The 26,852-nt window shown below is 48.0% G+C and overlaps 1 protein-coding gene across 1 annotated transcript in view; it reads right to left on the bottom strand.

The window, feature by feature from the left end:
* FER1L5 (fer-1 like family member 5) overlaps window positions 1–23,161 on the bottom strand; it is a 54,473-nt gene extending 31,312 nt beyond the window's left edge. Inside the window, exons 1-18 of the mRNA XM_027554371.1 lie at window positions 23,077–23,161; window positions 21,969–22,021; window positions 21,301–21,392; window positions 20,492–20,600; window positions 18,076–18,130; window positions 17,553–17,662; window positions 16,151–16,279; window positions 14,299–14,361; window positions 13,502–13,552; window positions 10,701–10,731; window positions 10,043–10,158; window positions 9,726–9,849; window positions 9,264–9,316; window positions 7,723–7,791; window positions 4,403–4,446; window positions 4,227–4,309; window positions 4,054–4,148; window positions 2,712–2,840 (exon numbers count right to left, since the gene is read on the bottom strand). Coding sequence (XP_027410172.1) covers window positions 2,712–2,840; window positions 4,054–4,148; window positions 4,227–4,309; window positions 4,403–4,446; window positions 7,723–7,791; window positions 9,264–9,316; window positions 9,726–9,849; window positions 10,043–10,158; window positions 10,701–10,731; window positions 13,502–13,552; window positions 14,299–14,361; window positions 16,151–16,279; window positions 17,553–17,662; window positions 18,076–18,130; window positions 20,492–20,600; window positions 21,301–21,392; window positions 21,969–22,021; window positions 23,077–23,161 — 1,491 coding nt within the window. The remainder of the gene's footprint in view (window positions 1–2,711; window positions 2,841–4,053; window positions 4,149–4,226; window positions 4,310–4,402; window positions 4,447–7,722; window positions 7,792–9,263; window positions 9,317–9,725; window positions 9,850–10,042; window positions 10,159–10,700; window positions 10,732–13,501; window positions 13,553–14,298; window positions 14,362–16,150; window positions 16,280–17,552; window positions 17,663–18,075; window positions 18,131–20,491; window positions 20,601–21,300; window positions 21,393–21,968; window positions 22,022–23,076) is intronic.
* Between the last annotated feature and the right edge of the window lie 3,691 nt (window positions 23,162–26,852).

Genomic DNA, 26,852 nt, shown 5'->3' with positions numbered 1-26,852 from the left:
TGAAGCCAGGCAGGAAGGTCTTCTCCTGGTCCGTCTAGGCTCTGAATTGGCCTGCCCCACCCCTCTTCTTCTGGTCTAAACACCTCCCTTGGATGAGACTGAGTGTGGGCGGGACTGTGTGGTAGAGGGTGCATACACGTGCACATCTGCTCTTGGCTTTTCTCAAGCCCCATCCCACCACCATGAGCCCATCTTCTCAGGTCCTCTGTCTGTCACATGAGCCCCTCTCTCATTTCTGTTGCCAACCACTGCCCTATTTTGCATTCTCCCATTCTGTTCACTAACTCAAATCTCTCCTGCCTTAATAAATAACCCTCCCTCTCTCCTCTGAGCCCCTATTTATCTAGGACCTGATCTTGTCTCCTTTAACTTTGCAGCCAAGTTTTATTTTTTTGGTGGTGCTGCATGGCACGCAAGATTTTAGTTCCCCGATCAGGACCAGAAATCGAACCATGCCTCCTGCAGTGGAAGCATGGAGCCCTAACCACTGGACTGCCAGGGAAGTCCCTGCAGCCAACTTTCTCTAGACTTGCCTCTATGCACCATAAATAACTTCTCCCTCCCGCCTTCGGCTTCTCTCCTGACCCAAGGCTACTGGTGCCTTCCTCATTACCAGCACACACTTTTGGGTCCTCAGCTTTTCTGTCTGCCACATTCAGACTGTTCTGCTCTCTCCTTTCTGCAACTCTCCCCTCCAGAGGCTGCCCCAGTGTTCCCCTTTGCCAGCTCCTTCTCCATCTCCCTGCAACCCCCCTCCTTCTCCCTGCAATCTCATAGGCTGTGATTCTCAATGGGATCCAACCTCAGGTCCCTTCTCCTTTCGTTCCATCTACATTCCCAGGGCAATTCCTCCATAATCTTGGGTAGATCCTGGTGTGCTGATGACAAATGTCTCTATCTAGCAGGCTTAGGGACTGGTCCCCGTGGGTGTCTCACAAGCACGGGTCAAAGATGGGATTCATCATGATAAATGGAATATTTCCTGCCATACTGGTAAACAAAACACATCACAGTCATTAGCAATTGCCACCCCTGACGGTGAGCTGGTGAGCCCTGAGGGAACTCAGGAAGGAGTTCTGCTAGATCTGCTAGTTCTGCTAGATCTGCCATCTAGCAGCCATCAGACTGCAGCCATTCCCCATGGTGAACCCTGAGGAAACTCAGGATGTGAAAACACGGATACCGGCCCCAGACAGGTGAGGTGCATATCAAAGGAATGACGCCAGACTCTTGCATCTTCCCGTACATAGAAAATACCTAAATTCCTTAACTTGAGATGTCTGGTTTTCCTTTAACAATGATCTTTTGATGTTCAGACTACCTGCTCTTTGTTGCAATACTTCTACATGACCTGGCTCCCCTCTTGCCTCCTCAGAGCAGTTCTCTCAGGGTTGAGATGCTGCCTCCAGGGCCTGAAGTCCTAAAAATTCCACTGAATAAAATATAACTCTCCACTTTTAGGTTGTGAATATTTCTTTAAGTCCACAATCATCTCCCTAGACCTGCTCTCCCTTCAGGGAGCCCATGTCTGACCCCACCTCCCCACCTGAGGCAGAAGATGGGCGTTGGCCTCACTTCTTTTTCCTGTTGGTCAGTGACTTTGACCATTGTTTCCAAAGGGTCTCTGCTCTCTCCTCTCCAGCTCTCCTCCCCTGTGACTGTGTCCCCATGTCTCTTGAGTAAGTGAGTGGCCCAATTTTACTTTCATTTAAAGCTATGGTTTTTCCAGTAGTCATGTACAGATGTGAGAGTTGGACCATAAACAAGGTTGAGCTCCAAAGAACTGATGCTTTTGAAATGTGGTGTTGGAGAAGACTCTCGAGAGTCTCTTGAACTACAAGGACTACCAGCCAATTCTAAAGGAAATCAATCCTGAATATTCCTTGAAAGGACTGATGCTGAAGCTGAAGCTCCAGTACTTTGGCCACCTGATGGGAAGAGCCAGCTCATTGGAAAAGACTCTGATGCTGGGAAAGACTGAGGGCAGGAGGAGAAGGGGGTGACAGAGGATGAGATGGTTGGGTGGCATCACCGATTCAATGGACATGAGTCTGAGCAAACTCCAGAAGATAGTGATGGACAGGGAAGCCTGGCATGCTGCAGTCCTTGGGGTCACAAAGAGTCAGATACAACTTAGCGACTGAACAACAACAAATCTATTTCTGACATGGCTCCTCCTGTCCCTTCCTGCCTCAGTGGTCCTCCTTGGCCTTCAGAAAGAAATGCAGACTCCTTAGAACATCATTTCTCCTTAACTAGATTGCATGTCTGTTAAATCTAAACCTTGTCTTTACTGGGTCCATTGACCTCCTGGGATTTGGCACAGCAGGAAGCCCCCACTGGGGCTTAGTAAAGACTCAGGTGGAGGGAATTCCCTGGTGGTCCAGTGGTTAAGACCTCCCCTTTCCATGCAGGGGGTGTGGGTTCAACCCCTGAGCGGGAGCTAAGATCCCACATGCCTTGTGGCCAACACATCAAAATGTAAAACAGAAGTAATATTATACAAATTCAATAAACACTTTAAAAATGGTCCACATCAAAAAATTCATTTAAAAAAGACTCAGCTGGATTGAGGAAACATCCCATACATTCAAAAAGAGCATTCCACTCCTGACCCAGGGCTTCTTGCAATGTCAGAGATGGGACCCAGAGGAGACTAGAGACAGGCAGAAGGGGTCTCTCTTCCTGGGTTACCTGTCTCCTGTGGTTACCTCTACGCTGATCACATCTAGGGAGAGATCCTTCATCTTAGCTTCTTGACGGGATTTGATGTGGGTGATTAACTCCAGGAAGACCCGGCCTCGATAAGCTAAACCATCCTTGACAGTGTTGGGAATATTCTATGGTAATAGGAAGGAAAACAGTAGGAAAAGGAATGAGAGAAAAAAGCAGGAAAAGTCTTTCCTGAAACCTCTGTAGCAAAGACAGAGTTGTTCTGTAACTTTCTGCCTTGGGCTGATCACCGTCCCAGGGAGGAATTCCAGAAACTCCAGTCCTGGCCATGCCTGGAAACCACTGGGCCCTGAGCCCTCTTCCACACCTGAGGCCTCCTCTTCCTCTTCATTCATTCTATCTCCAGGCCCACCAAAATTGCCCTGGTCCTGTAAACCCTTTCTGCTTGGAAGGGACTGTGGTAACTATTAAATTATCCCAGGCTGGCCAGTCAGGACAAGCCCTGCCCCCTTGGCAACAGTGATTGGTCCAAGGGGAGCACACATGACCTAGGAAGGCCAATTAGAATGCTTCCTTGGCCTTCCCAATTAGAGGCTACCATGGCCCTGTTCCCATCAGGGAGGCCAGACTGTGGTAGAAACCAATGAGGCCCAGGAAAGAGCAGCAGAGATGAGAGATGGAGTGAGTGTGGGAGAGGCTCCTAAAGGCATTGAGGTCTTGGTTTCTGAGGCTCTTCCTCACTCAGAGGCCTTCCCAGCCCCATTCTCTTCTTTTGCCCATTGGCTTTCTGGTGTTTACTGCCATCCTCTCTCTCTCTCTTTTTTAAATTTTTACTGGAGGATGGTTGCTTTACAATATTGTGTTAGTTTATGCTGTAGGCAAACTATATATCCCCCCTTTTTTGGATTTCCTCTCCATTTAGGTCACCACAAAGCATTGGGTAGAGTTCCCTGTCCTATATAGTAGGGTCTCATTAGTTACCTATCTCATACATGGCAATGTATATACATCAATCTCAAAATCCCAATCCATCCCACCCCCCTTATCACCAGTGTTGAATAACCCAGTGCTCTTCCACATTTACCTGTGCTGTTTCTTTTGCTGCCATGACCTTTCCCCCTGCCCAATCTCTTACCTGAGGTCTCGTCTCAATGCCCCTTCCTTAGTGAATGCCCAGAGCACTCCATCTGCTCCTTTCTTGGGTCACAGCACATGCCTCGGGCTTCTGTGGCCCTTTGTATACAGGCTTCGAGTCCTCTACTGGAGTGTCATGGACAGAAACCAGGGCCTGGGCCTCCCCAGGCATCTCCCAGGCCCTGGTGCCTGACACATGGTTGATTTCACCTCCACTATTCCCTAGAGCTGACATAAGAAGCTTACAGGGTCTTCTTCCTTCATCCTGAAAGGGGCCTTTTTACCCCCACGGAGAGTCAAGAAGCTGGGGCCAAAGCAGGGTAGGAAGCCAGAGTACATTCCTGCAAGGGGAAAGGGGTGAGAGAGGGCAGGCTCGGGTGGGAGAGGTGCAGGAGGCAGGGCACAGGGGGCTTGCTTGCCTTCTATTTCAGCTCCAGTGGACGAGATCTGGTTGAGGGACAGGCTGACCGTCCCGATCTCATCATTGCACCTGTTCCTGGGGCTGGAGAGAAACACACCCTGCAGGTAGAGTCCCCAGCCCGGTTCTGATTTCCTCCTCCCTGGTATGTCTTCCAGCCTCCACCCAATTGCTCACCAGTCCAAGACTCTGAACTTGATGTAGCTGGAGAGGCAGGGAAGCTGCAAAGGGCAAGTGAGAGGGGCAGTGGGTGCCTGCCCAGATGGCCTGGTCTTTGCTGAGACTGGGAGCAGTTGGGAAGTCCTGAGTCTGGGTCAAGGTTTGGCTCTGTTACCAGTGAGCCCAGAGGGACCACTGAGGCTTATGGACCTTTAGCTGGGGGCTCTCCACTGTGTAGGCCCTTTGCCAGGGCCTGGGGAAGGCCTCAGACTATGTCCCATGATCATTTTATATTCCCATTCTTAAAAATGGTCCCTCATTGCATCAGCTCCAGGAACCGAGAGATGTGGGTCTACCCAACCGTGGAGTCCATGACTGCAGTCCTTACATGGCCCTTCAGTCTGGAGGCAGGTTTACCAAGCCTCTCACGGGGATGTTGCAGGCCTCAAAAGACTTCCTCACATTTAGCAGTTAACCTTTATTTACTATTTAAATTAAAAAAAAAGTTTTTTGGCCACTCAGGGTGGCTTGTCAGATCTTAGTTCCCCAACCAGGGATTGAACCCAGGGCCCGAAGCAGTGAGAGCACAGAGTCCCAGCTGATGGACCAGCACAGAATTCCCTGGCAGTTCATCTCTAAACAGCAGGATATCTGTCTCTTCAGAGAGTAACAATAGCTGCCACTCTGGGGAGGGTTTCCATTGTCCCCAGACTGCCCTGAAAGTCTATGTGGATCACCTCAGTGACCCTTACCCCTACCCCCAACAACTCCAGAAGCCAGGAGCTGTAATCATTCCCATTTTCAGACAGGAACACAGAGGCACAGAGAGGCCAAGGTCCTGAAGTTCCTGTGCACCATGCAGAGCCCTGCCCACTCTGCCATAACCCAGCGAGGTGTGACCATCCTTCTTGACTGAGGGGGACTGAGGCCCAGAGAGGGACAGAACCAGGATGGAACCCAAGCTTCTGACACATGGTTGATTTCAGCTCCACTAGCTGAGCCTGGTGGGCCCTCCATCCTCACACATCCCCTGTTCATGGGCATGGTTGGGGTTGGCTGTTCTCCACTCCCCTTGTCCTCTGCCCCTTGCCGTAGCGGCTGAGGGTCAGGGGAGCAGGGGAAATAAAGGACTTTCCATGGACTTCCCTGGTGGTCCAGTGGCTATGACTCTGTGCTCCCAATGCAGGGGGCCCGGGTTCAACCCCTGGTCAGGGTACTAGAGCCCACATGCCACAACGAAGACCCAGTGTGGACAAATAAATAAATATATTAAAATACATATAAAAAGAAAGGGCTTTCCCACCGAGCAGCTGTTTAGTAAGCCATGAGATCACCCTGCTTAAGGAAGGACACTGGAAGTGGAGAGAGGGGGGCCCTTGGGCACCCAGGTCTTCCAAAGCACCAAACCCTACAAATTGGTGGAACCATATTTTCATCCATCTTTGAGAATTCTCTTCCCCTTTCCCAGTTCTTTGTTTTGATTCCCCTCCTGTCTGGGGGCCCCTGAACTGCTAACTGGCACAGACCATTGTCAGCAGTGCCCCCTGCAGCCTGCCTTGCTCGGGCCCTGACCAGCTGATCTCAGACGCCACTGACTGTGCAAGTGGTCATCCTGCCACTTCACAGGGAGGTCCAGAAGGTTGGCGACAGGCAGAAGGGCTTCTCTGGTGGTCCAGTTGGTAAAGAATTCACCTGCCATGCAGGAGACTGGCTGCAATGCAGGAGACCAGGTTCAATCTCTGGGTCAGGAAGATCCCCTGGAGGAGGGGCATGGCAGCCCACTCCAGTATTCTTGCCTGGAGAACCCATGGAGAGAGGAGCCTGGTGGGCTACAGTCTATGGGGCTGCAAAGAGTTGGACATAACTTAGTGACTGAACTGCCTGCAACAGTCAGGCCGCCCCCCAAACAGCCCCAGCTCTAGAGAGAGACTGCATCTACAGGAAATGGGTAAGAGTCTGGGGATGTTTGGACATCTTCAAACATGGAAGGCCTTTTTCAGGGATGGGGGGGCCTGCCCCTCCTCCACTGTTTTCCAAGCCTGGAGGAAGCTGAACATGAGCAAGGACATCCAAGGCCTGAGCATCCACAGAGCATCCGAGGATTCCTGTCCTGAGCCTCATCACAGCCAGCACAGGGGGAGAGAGCAAGGGCGCGGAAAGGACTAGGTCCTTCTTTAAGAGTCTAGAAAATCACCCAAGAAGGTAGGGATGAAGACAAACAGTTAAAAATGCTGACTCACAGAGTAGATGGAGACGTTTCTGGGAGAAGCAGGGAGAAGGGTCCACAGAAAGAAAGAGGGGATCTCCTTTGCTAATTTCACATCACACAAATGTAAGATATGTTGGTGGTGGTGGTGGTGTCAAGTTGCTAAGTGGTGTCCAACTCTTTGCAACCCCATGGACTGCAGCACACCAGGTTCCCTCTGCCACCCTCTCTCCTCCTGCCTGCAATCCTTCCCAGCATCAGGGTCTTTTCCAATGTAAGGTTAAAGGACAGTGAAACGCTCTCTGGGCAGCCAAACGAGTGCCACACAAAGTTCTACACCGTCACACGAGAGTGCTCAAGTCCTCTCTCAGATTGCTGACTCTTATTTTACACACAGTTTTTACAAGCCTGGCAGGGAGTCAAAAGTCAGTCAAAGCTCTCACAGGGCTTGGAGAAAACTGGCATGCACACTGCTGACAGGTGACTGAGAAGGACTGGAAAGCTGTAGAAATCAGACTAAAAGCCCCACCCTGTTGACACCATTCAATATAGTCACAAACAGCCCCACGCTGCACATAGCCCAGTACATAACTATGCTCTTGCAGCGCCTCTAAAGCCGTCAACAAAGAGATACAACTATAATCAGGGCACTTTGCTTAGAAGATAAGAAAATGCATAGTACAATTTAAAATGGGTCTTGAAAGTGTTTTTTTTTTAAGTGAAAGGGCATGTTTAAGCTTTCTGGAAAGTTTAGTCTTAGGGCCCATTCATTTCACTTTTTTTCTAACCTGAACTTGATCACTAGTTGAAATCATCTAGGTCATTTATTGGTTTCCCTTTTTTTTTGGCTTCACAGCACAGCTTGCACTTGCAGGATCTTCATTCCCTGATGAGGGATCGAACCCAGACCATCAGCAGTGAAAGTGTGGAGTCCTTACCACTGGACCACCAGGGAACTCCCCCCATTCACTTCAAGTAAAGTTCACTGTAATATGTCCCGGGCTTCCTCATGCTCCCTATAAAGCAGAACCCCCTGCCCCCTCCCACCCCTAACTTCCATCACACGCCCCTTACAAAGACCCCTTCTGTTTGTGGGGGGTGAGGAAGAGAAAGCGTGATGAAAAAGCAATACCTGAATCCGGAAGGTCAGGATCTGGTTCCATATCGGGCTCTCGGTTTGGGTCTGCACATGTGTCTTGAGCTGGGAATATCCCAAAGAAATATCAGTCCAGCCTCCCTCCACTGGCCTCACCTCCCAGGCCTTCTGGTCCAGCCTACGGGTGGACCCTGTCTGCAGCACAGAGCTGGTCATGGGAGTCCCTGGTCCAAAGACACTTTGACAACTTCTTATCAGCTACAACTTCAGTCCTTTGAGTAGCTATCTAGATCCAGACTCCTTCATATTTTCCCTCAAATCAGCTTTCAATTGATTTAACTTTTAAATAGAGGGTTGCTGCTGCTGCTAAGTCGCTTCAGTCGTGTCCGACTCTGTGCGACCCCATAGATGGAAGCCCACCAGGCTCCCCTGTCCCTGGGATTCTCCAGGCAAGAACACTGGAGTGGGTTGCCATTTCCTTCTCCAATGCATGAAAGTGAAAAGTCAAAGTGAAGTCGCTCAGTCGTGTCCAACTCTTCACGACCCCATGGACAGCAGCCTACCAGGCTCTTCCATCCATGGGATTTTCCAGGCAAGAGTACTGAAGTGGGGTGCCATTGCCTTCTCTGAAATAGAGGGTTACTAACTCTATTACATGAGTGCAAACATGTTACTTTTGTTAGAGAAATTCTAAAATCCCAACAAATAGTCAGCAACAATGATTCTGATGGCATACTCCTTTTCAAAGTATCACTTGACTTTATTTTTAACCCTAGCCTTATTCCAAGCAATCATGTTGGTAAAATCAAGGGTTAATTGGACTGGTTAAACTTTTTCATACACTCTAAGAAAAATATAGAAATATTAACATTTCTGAAAATACGTGTGCCTCTCCCACCCAACAGTATCTCACCTACTTCCAGAGTACCAAACCACTCACTGGGAAATAAGTACTCAGTGTGGTGCTCTTAAAATATGTCCACACGCTCTTTGGTATGCTCGCCTTCAAAAGGTGGACACTATCTCCCTCCCCATTTGTCTGGCTAGATTTCATGACTTCTTCTAATAGGTAAGATATGGTAGAAATGATGCTCGATGAATCTTGAGACAAATCTACTTAATTTCAGCCCAGAATTCCCCAAGTTGGAACACAGGGTCCTTTTTTTTTTTTGCCCATGACATCCATCAGCATGTGCTCAGAGAGCTTCAGGGAACGTTACTCTCGCCCAGAACCTCCATGTCTAGATGCAGAGACTGAGGTTCAAGGGCTCAGTGACAGTTTCAGCGGTGTGCACTTGCGGACTTGTCTCATTCACTGGTCCACTCATCTCTGCATTTCGATGTTTGGTTTTCGGTGGGCATCTTCTCCCCTCAAGGCACTAGGCACAGCTCTGGGAAACGGGCCGACTAAGCCACGGCCTCCACCTTCACAGAGACCCTCCCTGGTCCCATGGAGTCTCATCACTCATAAATGGGATATGACTCCTGGGGTCCTGGCCTCCGACCCAGTCCTTTCCTCCATGCTATTTTTTTCTAGGTGCCAATGTCTCTAAGCTTCAGACCGTTTTTATGCTTACCTTTTCCCCAATTAGTTCCACCTCCAACATAGGACTCACAGAGTAGTGTTTCTCTAAGAATAAGAAGTTAAAAGATTTCTGTGGCAGCATTATTTTTTCAGGAGGAGGAGATGGAGTAGAGACAGGACCTCCTAATGAAGACCCTCCGTCATAATTTGGTTTTATGCCCCCTGGGCAGACCCCTCCCACTTTCACTCTGTTCCCCTGTGCCACTGTGTGTCCTGGCACACAACCGGGGTGGGGGCTGGCACAAGGAACCTTGACTATGGGCATTAAGGACAGGTCAGGGGCGCGTGGCCCATTTTAAAGGCACCTTCATAAAACCATTCTCGGTGGGTTTCAGCCTCCCCCTCCCCCCACCCCAAGTCTTAAGGTCAAAATGGAACTGGGGAGCCCTATGAGAAACCAAGGTGGTCCCCGGTAGGGAAGCTCAGGGCTACTCCCGCCCCTGCCCCGACTGACTGAGGTGGAGGTCCTCGGCGCAGTAGATGAAGAACTGAAGGTAGGCTATGCTGATGGGCACCACCGACGACTTGAAGATCCGGGTGTCCGTGTCGTCAACCCTATAGATCAGTTTTTGGTCGACCTGGAGAGAGTCACAAGGAGGTCACAGGCCACCAGATTCGGCTGGTTGGTTGGGGTGGGGATGGGCAGCCTGGAAGCGACACAGTGATCAGGGAAAGCCTGTGAAGAGCGGTGGCTGCTTGGGGGTTGGGGGTGGTCACCCACGGAAGCAGCCAGGCTAACAAGTGCTCCTGAGGCGTGGGGGGCAGCCTCACCGGTGCCTGGTCTCCCACACCGAGGGCACAGATGGTGACTTTCAGGTAGCCTCTCACACCACTGTTGCGTTCGTTTGGCTGGCAGAGGCCAAGCCATTTCCTCAGGAGTGTGTGACCTGGAGAGGCAGAGGGCCCGTGGGAGACCAGCCTCCAGGTCCCCCCATCTCCCCTGGAACCAGTCTTTGCTTCTGTAGTGGGGGCAGCTGTGTGGAAAAGTGTCTCATATATTCTGGTTTCCACCCAGGGGCAGAGGGAAATGGGACTCACTTCTTTGTGCTTAGTCATTCAGTCGTGTCTGACTCTTTGCAATGCCATGGACTGTAGCCCGCCAGGCTCCTCTGTCCATGTGATTTTCCAGGCAAGAATACTGGAGTGGGAAGCCATTTCCTACTCCAGGGAATCTTCCCAACCCAGGGATCAAACCTGCATCTCCTGCACTGGCAGGCGGATTCTTTACCCGATGAACCATTGGGGAAACCATAAAGTACAGTATCATTAAGCAAAAGCCATGAAGTACAGTCAAATGTTGTCAAGTACAGAAAATAACTCACACCCTCTCCCCGTCCCCCATGTTGAGTACACAGGAATTTTGAGATGATTTCAGCACCTGACTGCTTTTTCTCAGAAGACACTCACATTTCCACCAATGGTTACCTACCTGGACAGTTGTAGATGAACCCAATATCTGTCTGAAAACACAGGAGTAGAGAAAGGACTAGTTAGGGTCTCCAGCCAATATTTGTAACAACCAACCAGCTTGATGACAATTCATGTACTTTGTTGTTGTCGCATTGCTAAGTCGTGTCTGACTGTTTGTCACCCCATGAACTGCAGCACGCCGGGCTTCTGGGTCCTTCACTATCTCCCGAAGTTTGCTCAAACTCATGTCCATTGACGCAGTGAAGCTATCTAACCATCTCATCCTCTGCCGCCCCTTCTCCTCTTGCCCTCAGTCTTTCCCAGCATCAGAGTCTTTTCCAATGAGTCGGCTTTCATGAACTTGTCCCGCCCTGGCTCCTTTCATCTTTACAGCAACCTGGAAGTTGACCCACTGTAATCTCCACTCTACAGGGGCAAATGTTGAGTTTGAGCCAAGAGCCCAAAGTCTTACAACTAGTAAGTAAGGAGGTTTGGGTTGAAAGGACCCTGACCACCACCAGCACGCTGACAAACACAGCCTTGTCCTTCCCTACGCCTGTGGAGGAAAGTGTTTATCCCATCCTGGGGAAGAGGATGGTTGAGGAGCTGGCCAACAGACTATGGGTTTTCCTCTTTCCCTGGGAGATAGATGTTCTGTTTGCTTGTTTTGATGTGGACCATTTTTAAGGTCTTTATTGAATTTGTAACAACACTGCTTCAGTTTTGGTTTTGGTTTTTTGAAGCATGTGGAATCCTAGCTCTCCGACTAGGGATCGAACCTGTGTTCCCTGCAGTGGAAGTGCAGAGTCTTAACCACTGGACCACCAGGGAAGTCGCTATGCTCATCATCTTGATTGTGATAATGGTTTCAAATACATATTTGAAAATGTATCAAATTATACATTTAAAATGTTTATATATCATTGTATGTCAATTATATCTCAATAAAGCTGGAAGAAAACAAACCAAAACAAAACGTATTCACCTCTAATGGGCAATAGATCTAGGCAGTGATCATCAATAGCTGTTAACAACAAAAAAAAGAGACCGGCAGTCATTCTGTGCCTGTAGGTGATGTCATCTTGCCAAATAATTGACCTAAGTCTGATCCAGCCTCTAGATAGCAAATACCTGGGCGGAGGATCCTGAGATGTGAGCCGCTGGAGGTACAGTCAGCAAAATCCAGACTGAGGGAAAACTCTGCAGAACAAACTATCCAGTTGCTTCAAAAAATAAACGACCAGACTTCCCGAGTGGTCCAGTGCTTAAGAATCCACCTTACCATACAGGGAACACAGGTTCAATCCCTCGTGGGGGAACTAAGATCTCATGTGCTGTGGGGTAACCAAGCCCGTGAGCCACAATTACTGAGCCCTCATATCATGACTAGAGTCTGCAAGCTACTCTGAAAGTGCTTGCATGACACAATGAACATCCTGAGTGCCAAACTGAGACCTAAGGCAGCTGAATAAATAGTAAAAAAAGAAAAAGAAATGCAAAGAAAATTAGGGTGCAGGACCAACTGAATAAAATACACCTAAAAATACATTTTGATCAACTGCAATATGTGCACTTGGTTTGGATCCTGATTTGAATAAACTGTAGAAGGAATTCATGAGACAATTAGGGATATTTGAACACTGACTAGATATTTAGTGCTAGCCAGGAATTAGAAAGGTGTTTAGATGTTGTCATTATATTTAATTATGCTTAATAAAGTCTGTATGTTTTTGAAATAGGTAATGAAATATTTTAAAGTAAAATGATATGTCTGAGATTGGATTCAAAATATTTAGGTTGGTACAAAGCAATTGCAGTTTCGGGCCATCAATTTTAAATCAGTCATGTCAGACTTTTTGCAACCCCATGGGCTGTAGCCCACCAGGCTCTGTTGTTCATGGGATTCTCCAGGCAAGAGTACTGGAGTGGGTTGCCATTTTCTACTCCAGGAGATCTGCCCAACTCAGAGATCCCCAACCATTCTAGAATCTCTTAATTCCTAGGCCTGTGCTGCATCTTTGAGAGTTAGTTGGGGGAGGGGCAGGTTATGAAAACTCACATGCTTATTACAAGTTGTGAGAAAGAAACCTTCCTTTGACTTGTCCTAAATTTGCCTTTCCCAAGGGTAGGGCCCTTTCCCAAGAGTTGCCAGATTTAGCAAATAAAAATACAGATGCCAGTTTAAATTAGGATTACAGATAAATAACGACTTTTTTTTTGGTAAACGTAGGTCCCCAGCAATATTTCATGAAGAGCCATGAAATATTGGGGACATACTTACATTTAAAAAGTACCTGTTGTTTAAGATTAAAAATTTCCAGGGCCTCCTGGATTTAATCTGGCAACCCTACCTTTTGGTTAGCCCTTCATGATTGAGTGAACGTTCCTCATTTCTCAACCTGGATCTTTCCCAAAGCAAATCTTTTCACTCTGTCCTCAGGGGCAGTCTTTCTCCAGGTTTTCCAACAACTGGTTGACCTTTTGGATCCTCTGTTTCCATTTTTTGGAGACAGAGATGTGAGCTGTGTCCATAAATATTCAAAGTGTGGGGGAATCAAGGTGGAACCCAGCACTCTCATAAATGTTACATACTTTAATCCTCACAAAAATCCTGTGGGTTGAGTATGTTACTATCCCCATTTTACAGATGAGCAAGTAGAGGCTCCGAATAACTTGTCTAAATCACCCAGTGGGTAGGTGGATCAACAACTGGATCTTCCTGAATGAAAATCCAAGTCCTTTTCCCTAGCCTGGGGCAAGTAGCCCTGGGTGGGTCTCTGTAACTATTTCACCAAACCTCCTCCTCCATCCAGTGCTCACTTGGAATCTCCCGATCTCTGCGTTGAATCTCATCACTGAGGAATTCATCACCTGCAGGGAGTTCCCAGAAAGATTTGTTATTTACAACCCCGATTTCCCAAACCCCACATGGGAGGAATCGGCAGGGTACATCTGGGCTCTCCAGGACTGACTCAACTTCCTAATGACTGACACTTCCAAGTAGTGTTTCTCATTTAATTCTCAGAGGAGCCCTGAGAAGCTCAGATTTTTAGTCCCACTTTCAGGATGAGGAATTTGATCCGAGAGGTCAATTCCGTTGGTCTCCACAAAGCAAACTTGCTCTCAGCTTTCTCCTCTGCATCCTGTCTTGGCTGTTTCCTAAGAACTCTTCAAGGGAGAAGCCTTACTCTCACTAGCCCCATGCTGGACACATAGGAGGCATTTGATAAATACAAGTTCCTCATTGTTACTGGGCTCCCTGGGGTCGGAGAATGGAACGTCTCATTTGGAAGGGACGTTTGAGGGGTCCTTTGGTGGCATGAAAATCCTGGTACAAGGGAAAGGGTTGCTTTGTTCACCTTGGAGCTAAGCTCAGGGCCTATCAGTTGGCATTTCATAACATTCATTGAATGAACGAATAAATGGATGGATGGATGGATGGATGGATCGGGCGGGCGTCTGGCTGCTAGGGTGAAGAAGGTGGCAGAGATGCTGCCTTGGGGTCAGAAAGACCATCCGATGTGACTTTCTCTACAGATGGGGCTGGAGGGGAGTGAAGAACTTTTCAGAATTGAGGTGGGACAAGAAAAGTGAACCCGTCTTGCCTGGCTCCTCACCTGGATTAAGATAATCTCATCGAAGAACTTCATAGGAGCCTCATAAAAATTCTGAAAGAAGATCTGAAGTAGAGAGAATGGGAGGGGGTGGGGATGGGAGTAGGAAACGTGTCTCCATCACATCCCCCAGGGACTGAGCAAGCCTGAAGCCTCCAACTAAGAGACTTCTGCCTTCGTTTGCCCATTCCGGTGACCTTCAGCTCCTTACCACCCACGTGTTCTGCTTGCAGAAGCAGAGACCCGCCAGGTTCTAAAGGATTTTTTATCCAGAAAAGCGTGGTGTAGGGGATCCCTGGAGGGCCTGGGAGCAGCTCAGAGCCCATCAAACTGCCCTGGGACGGAGATGAAAGTGTCCACCTCTCCCTAGATCGCCCTGTCTGTCCACCACACCCCCACTCCCTGGTGCAGCCAGAACCTCCTCCCCCCAGAGCAGACCTGGCCCTGTCACTCTGCTGCTTGAGTCCCTCCATGGCTCTCAAGTCCCATCCAAGATGAGGCCCCAGCACGTTTTGCAGGCTTACCTACAGCCAGCCCCCCATCCCAGCTCCACCCATGTCTAGTTTTGCCAACCAGCCCTACTGTTTCTTCCTTCCAGGTCTCTGAGAACACAATTCCTTTTTCCTGAATTATCTTTCTCCATCTTGTCCCTCTTCCCTTGGTAGACTCTTCCTTCAAGGTTTCAGGAGACTTTTCTGAGTCCTCTCCACCCTCTGTTCCCTGCCCCCACTGTGCTTCTCTCTTTTCTTTGGTGGTCTAATCACAAATTAATTCAGTGCCTATTTATGGAGTTCTTATTGCATCCATCATGATGCCAGGTTGGGAGGCCCCAGCGGCGGCAAAGTCAGCATTGTTGTTCAGTCGCTCAGTCGTGTCTGACTCTTTGTGACCCCATGGACAGCAGCATGCCAGGCTTCCCTGTCCCTCACCAACTCCCAGAGCTTGCTCAAACTCATCCATGGAGTCGGTGATGTCATCCTACCATCTCATCCTCTGCTGTCCCCTTCTCCTCCTGCTTTCAATCTTTCCCAGCATCACGGTCTTTTCTAATGAGTCAGTTCTTCACATCAGGTGGCCAAAGTATTGGAGCTTCAGCTTCAGCATCAGTCCTTCCAATGAATATTCAGGACTGATCTCCTTTAGGATTGACTGGTTTGATCCTCTTGCAATCCAAAGGATTCTCGAGAGTCTTCTCCAGCGCTATAGTTTGAAAGCATCAATTCTTCAGCGCTCAGCTTTCTTTATGGTCCAACTCTCATATCCGTACCTGACTACTAGAAAAAACATAGCTTTCAGCTATGCAAACCTTTGTCAGCAAAGTGATGCCTCTGCTTTTTAATACAGAGACATTGAAGTTGTCTAGGTTTGTCACAGCTCTTCTTCCAAGGAACAAGTGTCTTTTAATTTCATGGCTGTAGTCACCATCAGCAGTGATTTTGGAGCCCAAGAAAAGAAAGTCTGTCACTGCGTCCACTTTTCCCCCTTCTATTTGCCACGAAGTGATGGGGCCAGATTGCTATCACTTCTACATGGGGCCTGCGCTTTCTGGTTGCATCAGCGGCCCTCCCAGATCTTTATCCCCCAGGCCCTGCCCCCCCAGATTCCTGTCTCCCCAGATCTCTGTCCCCTCACATCCCTGTCCACTGCAGTCTTGCCCCATCGTCATCACCTATGTGTCCACGTGCTATGCTCTCCGTGGTGTTTGACCATCTGTGCCCAGTTTTGTGGGACAAACAAATGAAAGCAGCAGAGTCGGGGAGCAAGCTTGCCATCCACCAGCAGGAAATGCCTAGCCCTCGGCCGGCCCCTTTGACCCAAGTACCCCATTCAGCTCTGAAGGGCATGGGCCACCCACCTCATTGAAGAAAGGGTTGTTCCCCATCTTGATCCGTGAGTGATGCTGGTGGCCTCCGATGACCACCTTCACCACTGGCTTGATGTCGTTGCCCATCAGCTGCCGGGCTTCAAACACCTGCACTCGGACCTGCAGGGGAGAGACCAGGGGAAACTGACTTTGGGGGTCCCGGCTCCTATTTGTCAAGGGGGACTCTTCTCTGAAAGAACAATATGTTCTGGTAAGAAGCATAGATAGAAAGGGGCCCCAAAGCCCTGAGAAGGCTCTGGTTCCCTCTGTTTCTTCCTAAGGGAACTGTCACCTCCTCTTTGCCTTTTCATTTTGGGTGGACACAGGGTTTACTGAATGGGAGGGACTTGTTACAGAATAGGGTCGAACATTTCTCAGTTGCTGTTGTTCCGTTTTGTTTGTTTTGAATATTTATTTGACTGCACCAAGTCTCAGTTACGGCATGTGGGTCTAGCTCCCCGACCAGGGATTGAACCTGGGGCCCCTGCACAGGGAGTGCAGAGTCTCAGCCGCTAGACCACCGGGGAAGTCCCAGTATCTTGTCTTTTATACTTGTGATCTTTTTACAGAACTGAACACTTTATTTATTTTTATTTAATTATTTATTTGTTACCAGAGCTAAGGAAGTGTATTTCATTGTGATAAAAGCACCAGTTAATGACGAGGACATATAAAGATTATAAGCATTTTTGTTTATACCCTGATGACAGATCTTCACAATATATGAAGCAAAAGCTGATAGAGGTATAAAGAGAAAGAAGCAAAAACTCTTCTCTCTATTGATATAACAGGTAGGCAGAAAATCATCATTACATTAGAATAGCACCATCTATCAACTTGGCTTCCCCAGTGGCTCAGCGGTAAAGAACCCACCAGCCAAGGCAGGAGACTGGGTTCCATCCCTGGGTCGGGAAGATCCCCTGGAGAAGGAAATGGCAACCCACTCCAGGATTCTTGCCTGGAGAATCCCATGGACAGAGGAGGCTGGTGGGCTACAGTCCATGGAGTCGCAAAAGAATTGGACGTGACTTAGAGACTAAAGAACAACAACAATCAATCAACTTGACCTGATGGACATTTATAGACTATTTGATCCAGCAGTGGCAGAATGCAAATTATTCTTAAGTGTGCACAGAATATTTACCAAGAAACACCATATTCTGGTACATAAAACATGTTTCAATAAATTAAAAAATAATCATTCATGTTATGGTTTGCTTTTTTTTTTTTTTTACCATAATGGTATTAATTTATTTTACTTTTTCAGTGTTTGTTGGAGAATAGTTGATTTACAATGCTGTGTTGGTAGGCACTGAACATTTTAAACTTCTCTGCAGTTGAATCTATGATCTGTGCTTCTTCTGCTCTCCTGAGACTCAGTGAAGGGCCTCACCTGGAAGTGCTGAGGCTTTGGGGACAGAGCCTTGTGCACTGTGGCGCTGGGAAACATCAGCTTCTGCTTGGCCACCTCTTGAGCTGTTATGGCCAGGAGGTCTTCATCGCCTGGGGAAACAGCCCAGGGTGGGCTCTCATGGGGGAGAGCAGGATACTTGGGGGCATGTCCCCCCTTTCATCGTTCTGTCCCCAGTGTCCCCAGTGCTAACTAAAATCACAGCCAAGAGGCCCTGGCAAGGGCACATGCCCTTCCAGAACCCTCCATGGTCCCCACCTACCCTCGGTACCCCTGGCCTCACTGTACATGGGCGGGGCATGCTCTGGGGAACGGTCATCCTTGCCTCTCTCTGCAGCCCCTTGGAGGCTGAGTCTTATGTCTACGGTGACAAGTAGACATACTGGGGAGGTGTCTGGAGAGCTCACAATCCTATAGGCCTCAAGGCTTGGGTCTCCAAGATCCCCAAGAGCCCATCCTGCTACAGTTGGAGAAGTGCAGGGCTCAGCCCCGTGGAAGTACATACCGATCTTCTCGATATCCTTGTAGGTCATAAGGGCTGCCTGTAAGGTGACAGTGCACTGCAAGGCAAAGGCAGGGAGCTGTAAGATCCTGCAATCCCCGGCAAGATCATGGCACTGGAACCTGGTCCATCCTGGCAGGACTCACACCCAGCCATCCTGGGTGGAGTGATGCTGACCACGGCACAGGGCCCCACCGGGGGGACTGTGCAGTCTGGGGTGTAGGCAGGTCATGAACTGATGGGGAGAGAGCAATGGGTCACTGCGGACGGGGCTGAAGAACAGAGGAGGCGCGCGGCAGTGGTGGTGACAGAACAGAATGCCGCAGGGTGGGGAGGAGAGAGAGGTGACTTGGGACCAGTCTAGAACCACTGATGCTAGCCCAACATCTCATGACACCTTGTGGGAACTCCAGCAAACACCCAATTGACCTCTTGCCTCCAAGCGCCCTCACTGCTCAGCCATCATCAGAATTGACCCCTGAACGCCCTAAGTGCCCTAAACTATCAGAGTAAAGTCACAGCGTATCTGCGTAAACCCCTCAAGGCCCTTTCCTTCCGGCCTCTGGCCGCTGCCCAATCTCCGCTCTCCCACAGTCAGGCCTTCTCGGCCCCTCCCCCAGTGCAGGCAGCCCACCCTCCTGAACATGCCAGGCTGTCTTTTGTCCCTCCAGCCTCCACACAAGCACCTTATATTCCTGCCAGGGGCTGTCTTTCTTTCCTATCCATTGGGCAAACTCATGTGCTGCTGTGCTTAGTCGCTCCATCATGTCTGACTCTTTGCGACCACATGGACTACAGCCCACCAGGCTCCTCTGTCCATGGGGATTTCCCAGGCAAGAATATTGGAGTGGGTTGCCATGCCCACTTCCAGGGGATCTTCCCAACCCAGGGACTGAACTTGTGTCTCCTGAATTTCAGGTGGATTCTTTACCATCTGAGCCACCACGGCTCTCCTTAAAAACCATCTATAGGGCTTCCCTGGTGGCTCAGTGGTTAAGAATCCTCCTGCCAATGCAGGAGACACAGGTTTGACCCCTGGTCCAGGAAGATCCCACATGCCGAGAAGCAACTAAGCCCGTGCGCCACAGCTATTGAGCCTGTGCTCCAGAGCCCGGGAGCAGCAACTACTGAAATGCCAGTGCCCTAGAGTTGGTGCTCTGCAACCACAGAAGCCATTGCAATGAGCAGCCTTCACACTGCAACCAGTAGCCCTTGCTACTCTCTAGTTGAGAAAAAGTAGAGAAAAGGCCTGCACAGCAACCAAGACCCAGAACAGCCAAAAATAAATAAATAAAACCACATAAAAAATTTTTTTTAATCTATAAAAGTGGAACTCTGACCTACACTCTGTAGCAATCAGCTCAGGAAACGAACCTGATACTTACAGTAACCAGCCCAGGAAGTCAGTTTGCTGTGAGTCGGACCTATAGAAAGTCAGACCACCAGCTCTAGCGACAAACAGCCAGGACTTGATTAATAACCGATGAATCCCTTAATTTTGTTCCCACTTTTAGCTCAGGGCCAACGGGAGAAAGCCAAATATATACCCCTAAGCAATCACATAGGGTGCTCAGCTTCTAGTTGGTCCACTTACAGCTCCCCTCACATCAACAGCCTCCCATCAGGACATACCTGAAGTCTTCCCTTTTTTCTACCATTGAGTTTTCTCATTCCTCTGCCTGGCTTTGCGTCTCTGTCAAATCCAAGTGCTGACTCCCTTGTTATATCTGTTGTTGTTGTTTAGCCTCGAAGTCGTGCGACTCTTCTGTGACCCCATGGACTATAGCCCACCAGGCTCCTCTGTCCATGGGATTTCCCAGGCAAGAATACTGGAGCGGATTGCCATTTCTTTCTCTAGGGGATCTTCCTGACCCGGGGATCGAATCCGTGTCTCCTCCGTTGTAGGCAGATTCTTTACCACTAAGCCACCAGGGAAGCCCCTTGTTATATATTAATAGCAAGCTCTGAATAAATCGCATTTGCTTATTCTCATCTGGTTGGTCTTCATCACCTCCTCTGTAAAGCCTTTCATTTTCTCTCAAGTGAAATCATTCCTTCCCTCCTGACCTCAGTGAAGTAGCTTTACAGACCCCAGTACACATGTGCTGGAGTGCTTGCCATGTGAGTGACAATACATGTGGGCTTCGTTCAAGTTTGTATCCCAGACCTAGCACAGTTGCTGACACCTGCAGACAATTGGCTGAATACTGATCTCAATGGGTGGATGAAGGGTAGAGGTGAGTCGGTACATGGAGAGCGTCATGTAATTCGGGGAGATGATGACAAGTGTGATGGGTCCCCCAGGGTAGAAAATGTTCTCTTGGTTGGGGGGGGACACTGAGATACTGCTGCAGTGCATGGCCCAGCTTCATCAGCTGCCCCCCACTCCTTCAGCCACCCTCCCTGGGGCCTGACTCACCTCTGTGGGCATCATGGAATGGTTGAGCAGGGTTAGGTCATTCACAAAAAGGATCTTTCTTGGTTTTTTCACCAAGGGCTTGAGCAGTACTGTGGCCATGCCAATGAACCTGGGGAGACAGGGAGCAAGTGTGAGAGCCTGAGCCAGGTGTCCTTCTCAGTCTCAGGCATAGCTTTACCCCGGGGATGTCTTTTCCCTCCTTGAGGCTGTGCTGTCCAGACAGAAGAAGGATGCGGTGATGCGGAGCACCCACGAGAGGGCGCAGGACTCGCAACTCTCTGGGAACTGGCTTGGGGGCTTCCTTGCCAGTGGGCACCCTAGTTACTGGCTCTGCCATGCTGTGCTCAGCCCCTTTCCAGAAGCTCTGCTCCCACGCTCCTCTGGAACAGGACCTGTGCTAAGGAACAGCTGATTGGACCAGGAGGTGGGCATCTGACCAAAACTGGGCCAATCAAATTCTCTGTCCTAGGAATTTTGACCTGGGATGCCATAGCTCAGTCTCAGTAGGGCACTGGAATGGGGCTGTGATGAGAAACCAGTGTTGGGCAGAAAGAAACAGGTTTGAGATCCTGTGTGTTCAAAAGAGACAGAAAGCTCCTGAGTCCCCGGTTTCCTAATTCTGTTTGATCTGTCTATAATCCTAGTCTTGATACCGTTTTTTTTTTTTTTTTTTTTGGTATTAGCTGTCTAGAGTGGGTTCTAGTCCTTGCATCTGAGTGAGTTATGGATTAGAGACTGGAGACACAGCATCTGCTGTAGCTTTGGTCAGAGAATCAGGCTCCTCCTGCCTCTCTCTGGGGAAGCCTTACCTTTCCTTCTTCACTGAACCCATGTCTCGAAGGGTGATTTGCAGGAAAGAGTCCTTCTGCAGGGGGTGGTTCCAGAGGTGCCAGATGAGCGTCTAGGGGAGCCACGGAGAAGTCAGTACCCTCCCTCTACCCCGCCCCCTTCCCATCCTTCTAGGAAATGAGAAAAGATGCAGGTGAAGGTCTGGCACTGGGTTTCTCTTGAACTGAGGACTCCCCCTCAAGTCCAGTTTCCTAAGAGGAGGCATTTGTTACCTTCACCCAGGAACTGGGCATCCTCCCTGAGCTCCTAGAGCTTAGCTGCTATACTGGGGGCTTGTTAGTAGTTAAGGGGCTTGGGAATCAGGTGGTGGGACGAGGATGGATGGGAGATGAGAGGGGATCCTGCAGAGTGAGCCCTGTCTCTGGGAACATCAGGATGGCTGGTTGGACAAGCTGAGTCCCTCCCTAGGGTGAGGGAGGAAGCTCTGAGCAGCTGTGGTTGCAGTGGCCCTGAGACCCCACACAGCCTTCTCAGCACAGAGGCTGCTCACAGGGCAAGATGCTCCAGCCATGGGAAGGCTGAGGAGGCCCCTGTCCCCTCCCTAGACTTCTGAGCACAGTCAGTCTGGATCCAGCCTGAATGCTGGGCTTGTCATGGTCTCATCTGGGCTTGCCCTGATGTGTTTTACCTCATTCCACACGGGGTGATTGCCCTCCACCTCACGAGTTGTCCTCTTGACATCTGAAAAGACACCAAGGGGCCAGCATATGCTATAGGACATGTTTCAAAGTCTAGGTTCGAGTGAGCAAAGAGAGGTCAGACTCTCTAAGAAAACATACAGTCTACATTGGCAGATGTGATGTGGCACTGATTCTTTGTAACTTTGGAGTTTTCTAAATTTCTCACCTTTTGTTAAGAGTGACATCACCCCCATGTGACAGATAATGTTATGTGTTCATTTTCCTCCTGGGTACACAGTTCCCAGTCATCTCGCACCAGGGTGAGGCCGGATAACTCGTCCTGGCCAATGGAGTGTGGGAGCGATACTTAACTTCTGCCTGGATTGGCTCCCGAAGCTTCCCACGAGAGTGTCCACTCTCACTGTCTGCGGGCAGAGCAATGCCTGGTGGTGACTCTGCAGCCACCAGCAACAAGCAGCTGGTCCCCAATCTACTGTTTGGAGGAGTCATTCAGGATTGCTGCCTGATCTGTACCACCAACGTTAGACTTGGTTGTAAGCAAGAGGTGAACTTCTGCTGTGTTAAGGCACCGGGATTTAAGGGTTCCGTTGTTACTGTTGAGTAACAACCAACGGTAAAGCCAGTGTACCCTGAGACATCCTAAAACATCTCTAATGGGTTGAAAGGTCTTTATCCACTACAATTTGTCTTCTCCAGAAACATCTTTAACAAAGAACAGTCCATAGCCCTGCAAAGAACCCCTAAATTGGTAAATCTGAGATTCTTCCCAAGGAATGAATATGTGTGTGAGGGCATGGTAACCCACTCCAGTATTCTTGCCTGGAGAATTCCATGGACAGAAGAGCTTGGTAGCCTACAGTTCATGGGGTTGCAAAGAGTTGGACATGTAGCCATTCACCAGAAAAAATGAAGGCAGAGGAGTCATCCACTAAGTCATCTACTAAGAGAAATCATAGCAATAAGGATGATAAATTTGAAAGACCCAGATGATGTCTACCTCGCCTTTTGGTCACACGGCATCTTTTACATAGTAGGGCACCAATGGGTCTAGTTTACACTGGACACATGTTGCCTCTTGGGAGTCCTGGCTCTTACCTCTGAAGTACACGGACACGCAGGGTCTGGGTGGGGGGCTTAGGGGTGGGCTAATCTTGGCCGACTGCATGATAAGCCTCAGCATCTTCCCCACCTACTTCTCAATGTCCTTCTCAGGCGAAACTTCCTGCTTGGAGCACCTTGGTCTGGGGCTTCTCCTAAGGCTTATAGGGTGAGTAAGGTCTGTTGCTTGGCAACAGAGATGATGTCACAAAGGCCGGTGGTTCTTGATTCTGGAGAGGAATGAAGAGAATGGAAAGATGAAGAAGTCATAGGGCATGATGAAGCCAGTGGCTTCAGGTGACCAGAGCTGTAGAAACAAAATAGCTTGACTAAATTTCATTTCCCCTTCCCATTTTCTTTTCTCTCTCATTCTTACTGTTCTTCTAATTTCAAGATCAGGGAAAAGGGGAATACGTTCTCTTTATACAAGCAAGATATCTGGACTGAATCATTGCCAAAGTCACACTGTTTCCATAAGAAAATAGAGAAGGGAAGTGAGTTGAGAAAAGGAATAGGGAACTCAAAGATGATTTCAGTGATGTTTCAGAAGTCCTTCCTAATGTGGAAGCAAACATCGAGGCCTCCCTTTTTCTAAAGAGGACATGGGTTTAGATAATGAGTCTTTCTTTAACCAAACTAGCTTACTCATTAACAAATTCCTATGCCAGCCAGCTGGGTTTGTAAGGTTAAAGAAAACTCTCTAAGGAAAAATCTCACTGACAATATAATCTTGTGGTATCTTGCTTGCTCTCAAGGCCTCTCAGAATGAGAATGGAGCAGGTCATTGCTCTTGTTGTCCCTAAGCTTTTTCTACTTTAGGGTTGATCATTATATAACCTACATCTAACTACATCCAATAGTTAGCATGAAAAAAAATTTTTGTCAATTTATTTATTTGGCTGTGCCGGGTCTTAGTTGCAGCATGCGAACTTACTGACTTTTTTTTTTGTTTTTTGATGTGGACCATTTTTAAAGTCTTTATTGAATTTATTTTATGTTTCGGTTTTTTGGCCACAGGGTATGTGGGATCTTAGTTTCCTGATGGGGGATGGAACCTGCACCCCTTGCATTGGGAGTGGGGAGTCTTAGCCACTGGACCCCCAGGGAAGTCCCATTAGCATAAAAATTAATGAATGTTTTAAAAATGTGTATTAATTGATGAAACAATTTAGCACTAAGCTTACTACGCATTCTAAAACATGTATAACATTCAAAGAACAACAACAATTAAAAACAAACAAACTGGATGTGTCATTATGGTGCCAGGATTGCTTTTAGTCTTCCTGACAGTTTTTCTTGAAATCTAACAATGACACAATGCTTGTTGCTTTGTGAAAGATTTTCCAAACTAATCATGACACAAAAGCAAACCCGGTAAAGGAAGAGGTTGATAGATTTGATCACATAGAATTTAAGATTCTTGTATAGAAAAAAGACAAATATCAAGGTAGGGAACATCTGCAACAGTTCTTATAATTCAATAAGAAAAAGATGAATACTCCAGAGTGAAATGGGCAAAGTTTAGATTGCCCAAACAGATTTAAAAAAAAAAAAAGATGCAAAAACAAATTCACCCTATTTACTAATTAGAGAAATGCAATGAGATACTATTTGTCATTTTGCCAAATTGGACTCAGAAGTCCCCTAAACAAGAAAAATATGTTAAAAAAAAAGTTCAAGCTCATTAATAAGCAAAGAAATACAATAAGATACCATTTATCACCTCCCCGATTGGCAAAGAATGAAAAAAAAAAAAAGATTAACTTGGTGTGCTGAGGAAGGAAGAAGGGGCAGAGAAAACATATCAGTTCATACACTGTGCTGATCAGACATAAAGAGAAAAAAACAGCAGAATGCTAGAGCAAAGTAAGTGCCAGGGCAAGAGAATTAAGGGTGGTGAAAGATGAACCAAAGCCTGCCCTTTTCCTGTCATCCTAATAATATTAACCTCTCTATCTCTAGTATATTTAAATAACATCTCTTGAATTTTTCACTTTAAGAGATTATCTACCAAGTCAGTTCTTTTACATCATCTTTCACTCCTTTCCCATCTCCCAGCTTCTCTCTCCCAAACTTTCCAACTCATCACTTTTAGACTTTATCTACCCTGGAGGAGGGCATGGCAACCCACTCCAGTATTCCTGCCTGGAGAATTCCATAAACAGAGGAGCCTAGCGGGCTAACATACAGTCCATGGGGTCACAAAGACTCAGAAACAACTGACTTGCCAGGCAGGCACTGTTGTTTATCTGCATATTTAACTTATATGCAGAGTACACCATGAGAAACGCTGGACTGGATGAAGAAGCACAAGCTGGAATCAAGATTGCCGGGAGAAATATCAATAACCTCAGATATGCAGATGACACCACCCTTATGGCACAAAGTGAAGAAGAACTGAAGAGCTTCTTGATGAAAGTGAAAGAGGAGAGTGAAAAAGTTGGCTTAAAACTCAACATTCAGAAAACTAAGATCATGGCGTCTGGTCCCATCACTTTATGGCCAATAGACGGGGAAACAGTGACAGACTTTATTTTTTTAGGCTCCAAAATCATTGCAGATCACAATGACTGTAGCCGTGAAATTAAAAGATGCTTGCTCCCTGGAAGAAAAGTTATGACCAACCTAGACAGCATATTGAAAAGCAGAGACATTACTTTGCCAACAAAGGTCTGTCTAGTCAAAGCTATGGTTTTTCCAGTAATCATGTATGGATGTGAAAGTTGGACTATAAAGAAAGCTGAGCACTGAAGAATTGATGCTTTTGAACTGTGGTGTTGGAGAAGACTCTTGAGAGTCCCTTGGACAGCAAGGAGATCCAACCAGTCCATCCTAAAGGAAATCAGTCCTGAATATTCATTGGAAGGGCTGATGCTGAAGATGATAATCCAATACTTTGGCCACCTGAAGAACTGACTCATCTGAAAAGACCCTGATGCTGGGAAAGATTGAAGGTAGAGGAGAAGGGGATGACAGAGGATGAGATGGTTGGATGGCATCACCGACTCAATGGACATGAGCTTGAGTAAACTCCGGGAGTTGGTGATGGACAGGGAGGCCTGGTGTGCTGCAGTCCATGGGGTTGCAGAGTCGGACACAACTGAGCGACTGAACTGAACTGTTTATCACACACGATGACAGGTTTATTACACCTGCCTTTCCTGCAACCTGTTTGCATTCATATCTCATTTGGGGGCTAAATCTATACTGTATTCAGTGTTTTCTTTTTATGATGATGCATCTTTTTCACCGGGCTTTCCGGTGGCACAGAGGTAAAGAATCTGCCTGCCAGTGCAGGAGACTCAAGAGAGGCAGGTTCAATCCCTGGGTGGGGAAGCTCCCCTGGAGTGGGGCATGGCAACTCACTCCAGTATTCTTGCCGGGAGTATTCCATGGACAGAGGAACCTGGCAGGCTACAGTCCATGGGGTTGCAAAGAGATGGACACCACTGAAGCAACGAAGTACAACCACGAAGTCTAATCTCTGCCTTGAGGGCAGCACTGCCCCGCTTTAACTTCTTAAGGGTAGGGCCATCTTGACACATCTTTGCAGAGACCAGCAAGCAGCACTCCACAAATTATTTATTTTTAATAGTTTTTTTTTTTTTTTTTTAGAGCAGTTTTAGGCTCAGAGCAACTTTTAATTTTTACATGTATTTTTATTGTGGCTGTTTCTTGAGTAAATTCTTTTTTTTTTTTAAATTTAAGTATTGTTGCTTTACAGTATTGTGTTAGTTTCAGGCATGCAGCATAAGGAGTAAATTCCTAAGGAA

Source organism: Bos indicus x Bos taurus, chromosome 11 (assembly GCF_003369695.1).
Source record: "Bos indicus x Bos taurus breed Angus x Brahman F1 hybrid chromosome 11, Bos_hybrid_MaternalHap_v2.0, whole genome shotgun sequence".
NCBI classification, from domain to species: domain Eukaryota; kingdom Metazoa; phylum Chordata; class Mammalia; order Artiodactyla; family Bovidae; genus Bos; species Bos indicus x Bos taurus.
This window is presented reverse-complemented; position numbering and strand designations above follow the sequence as displayed.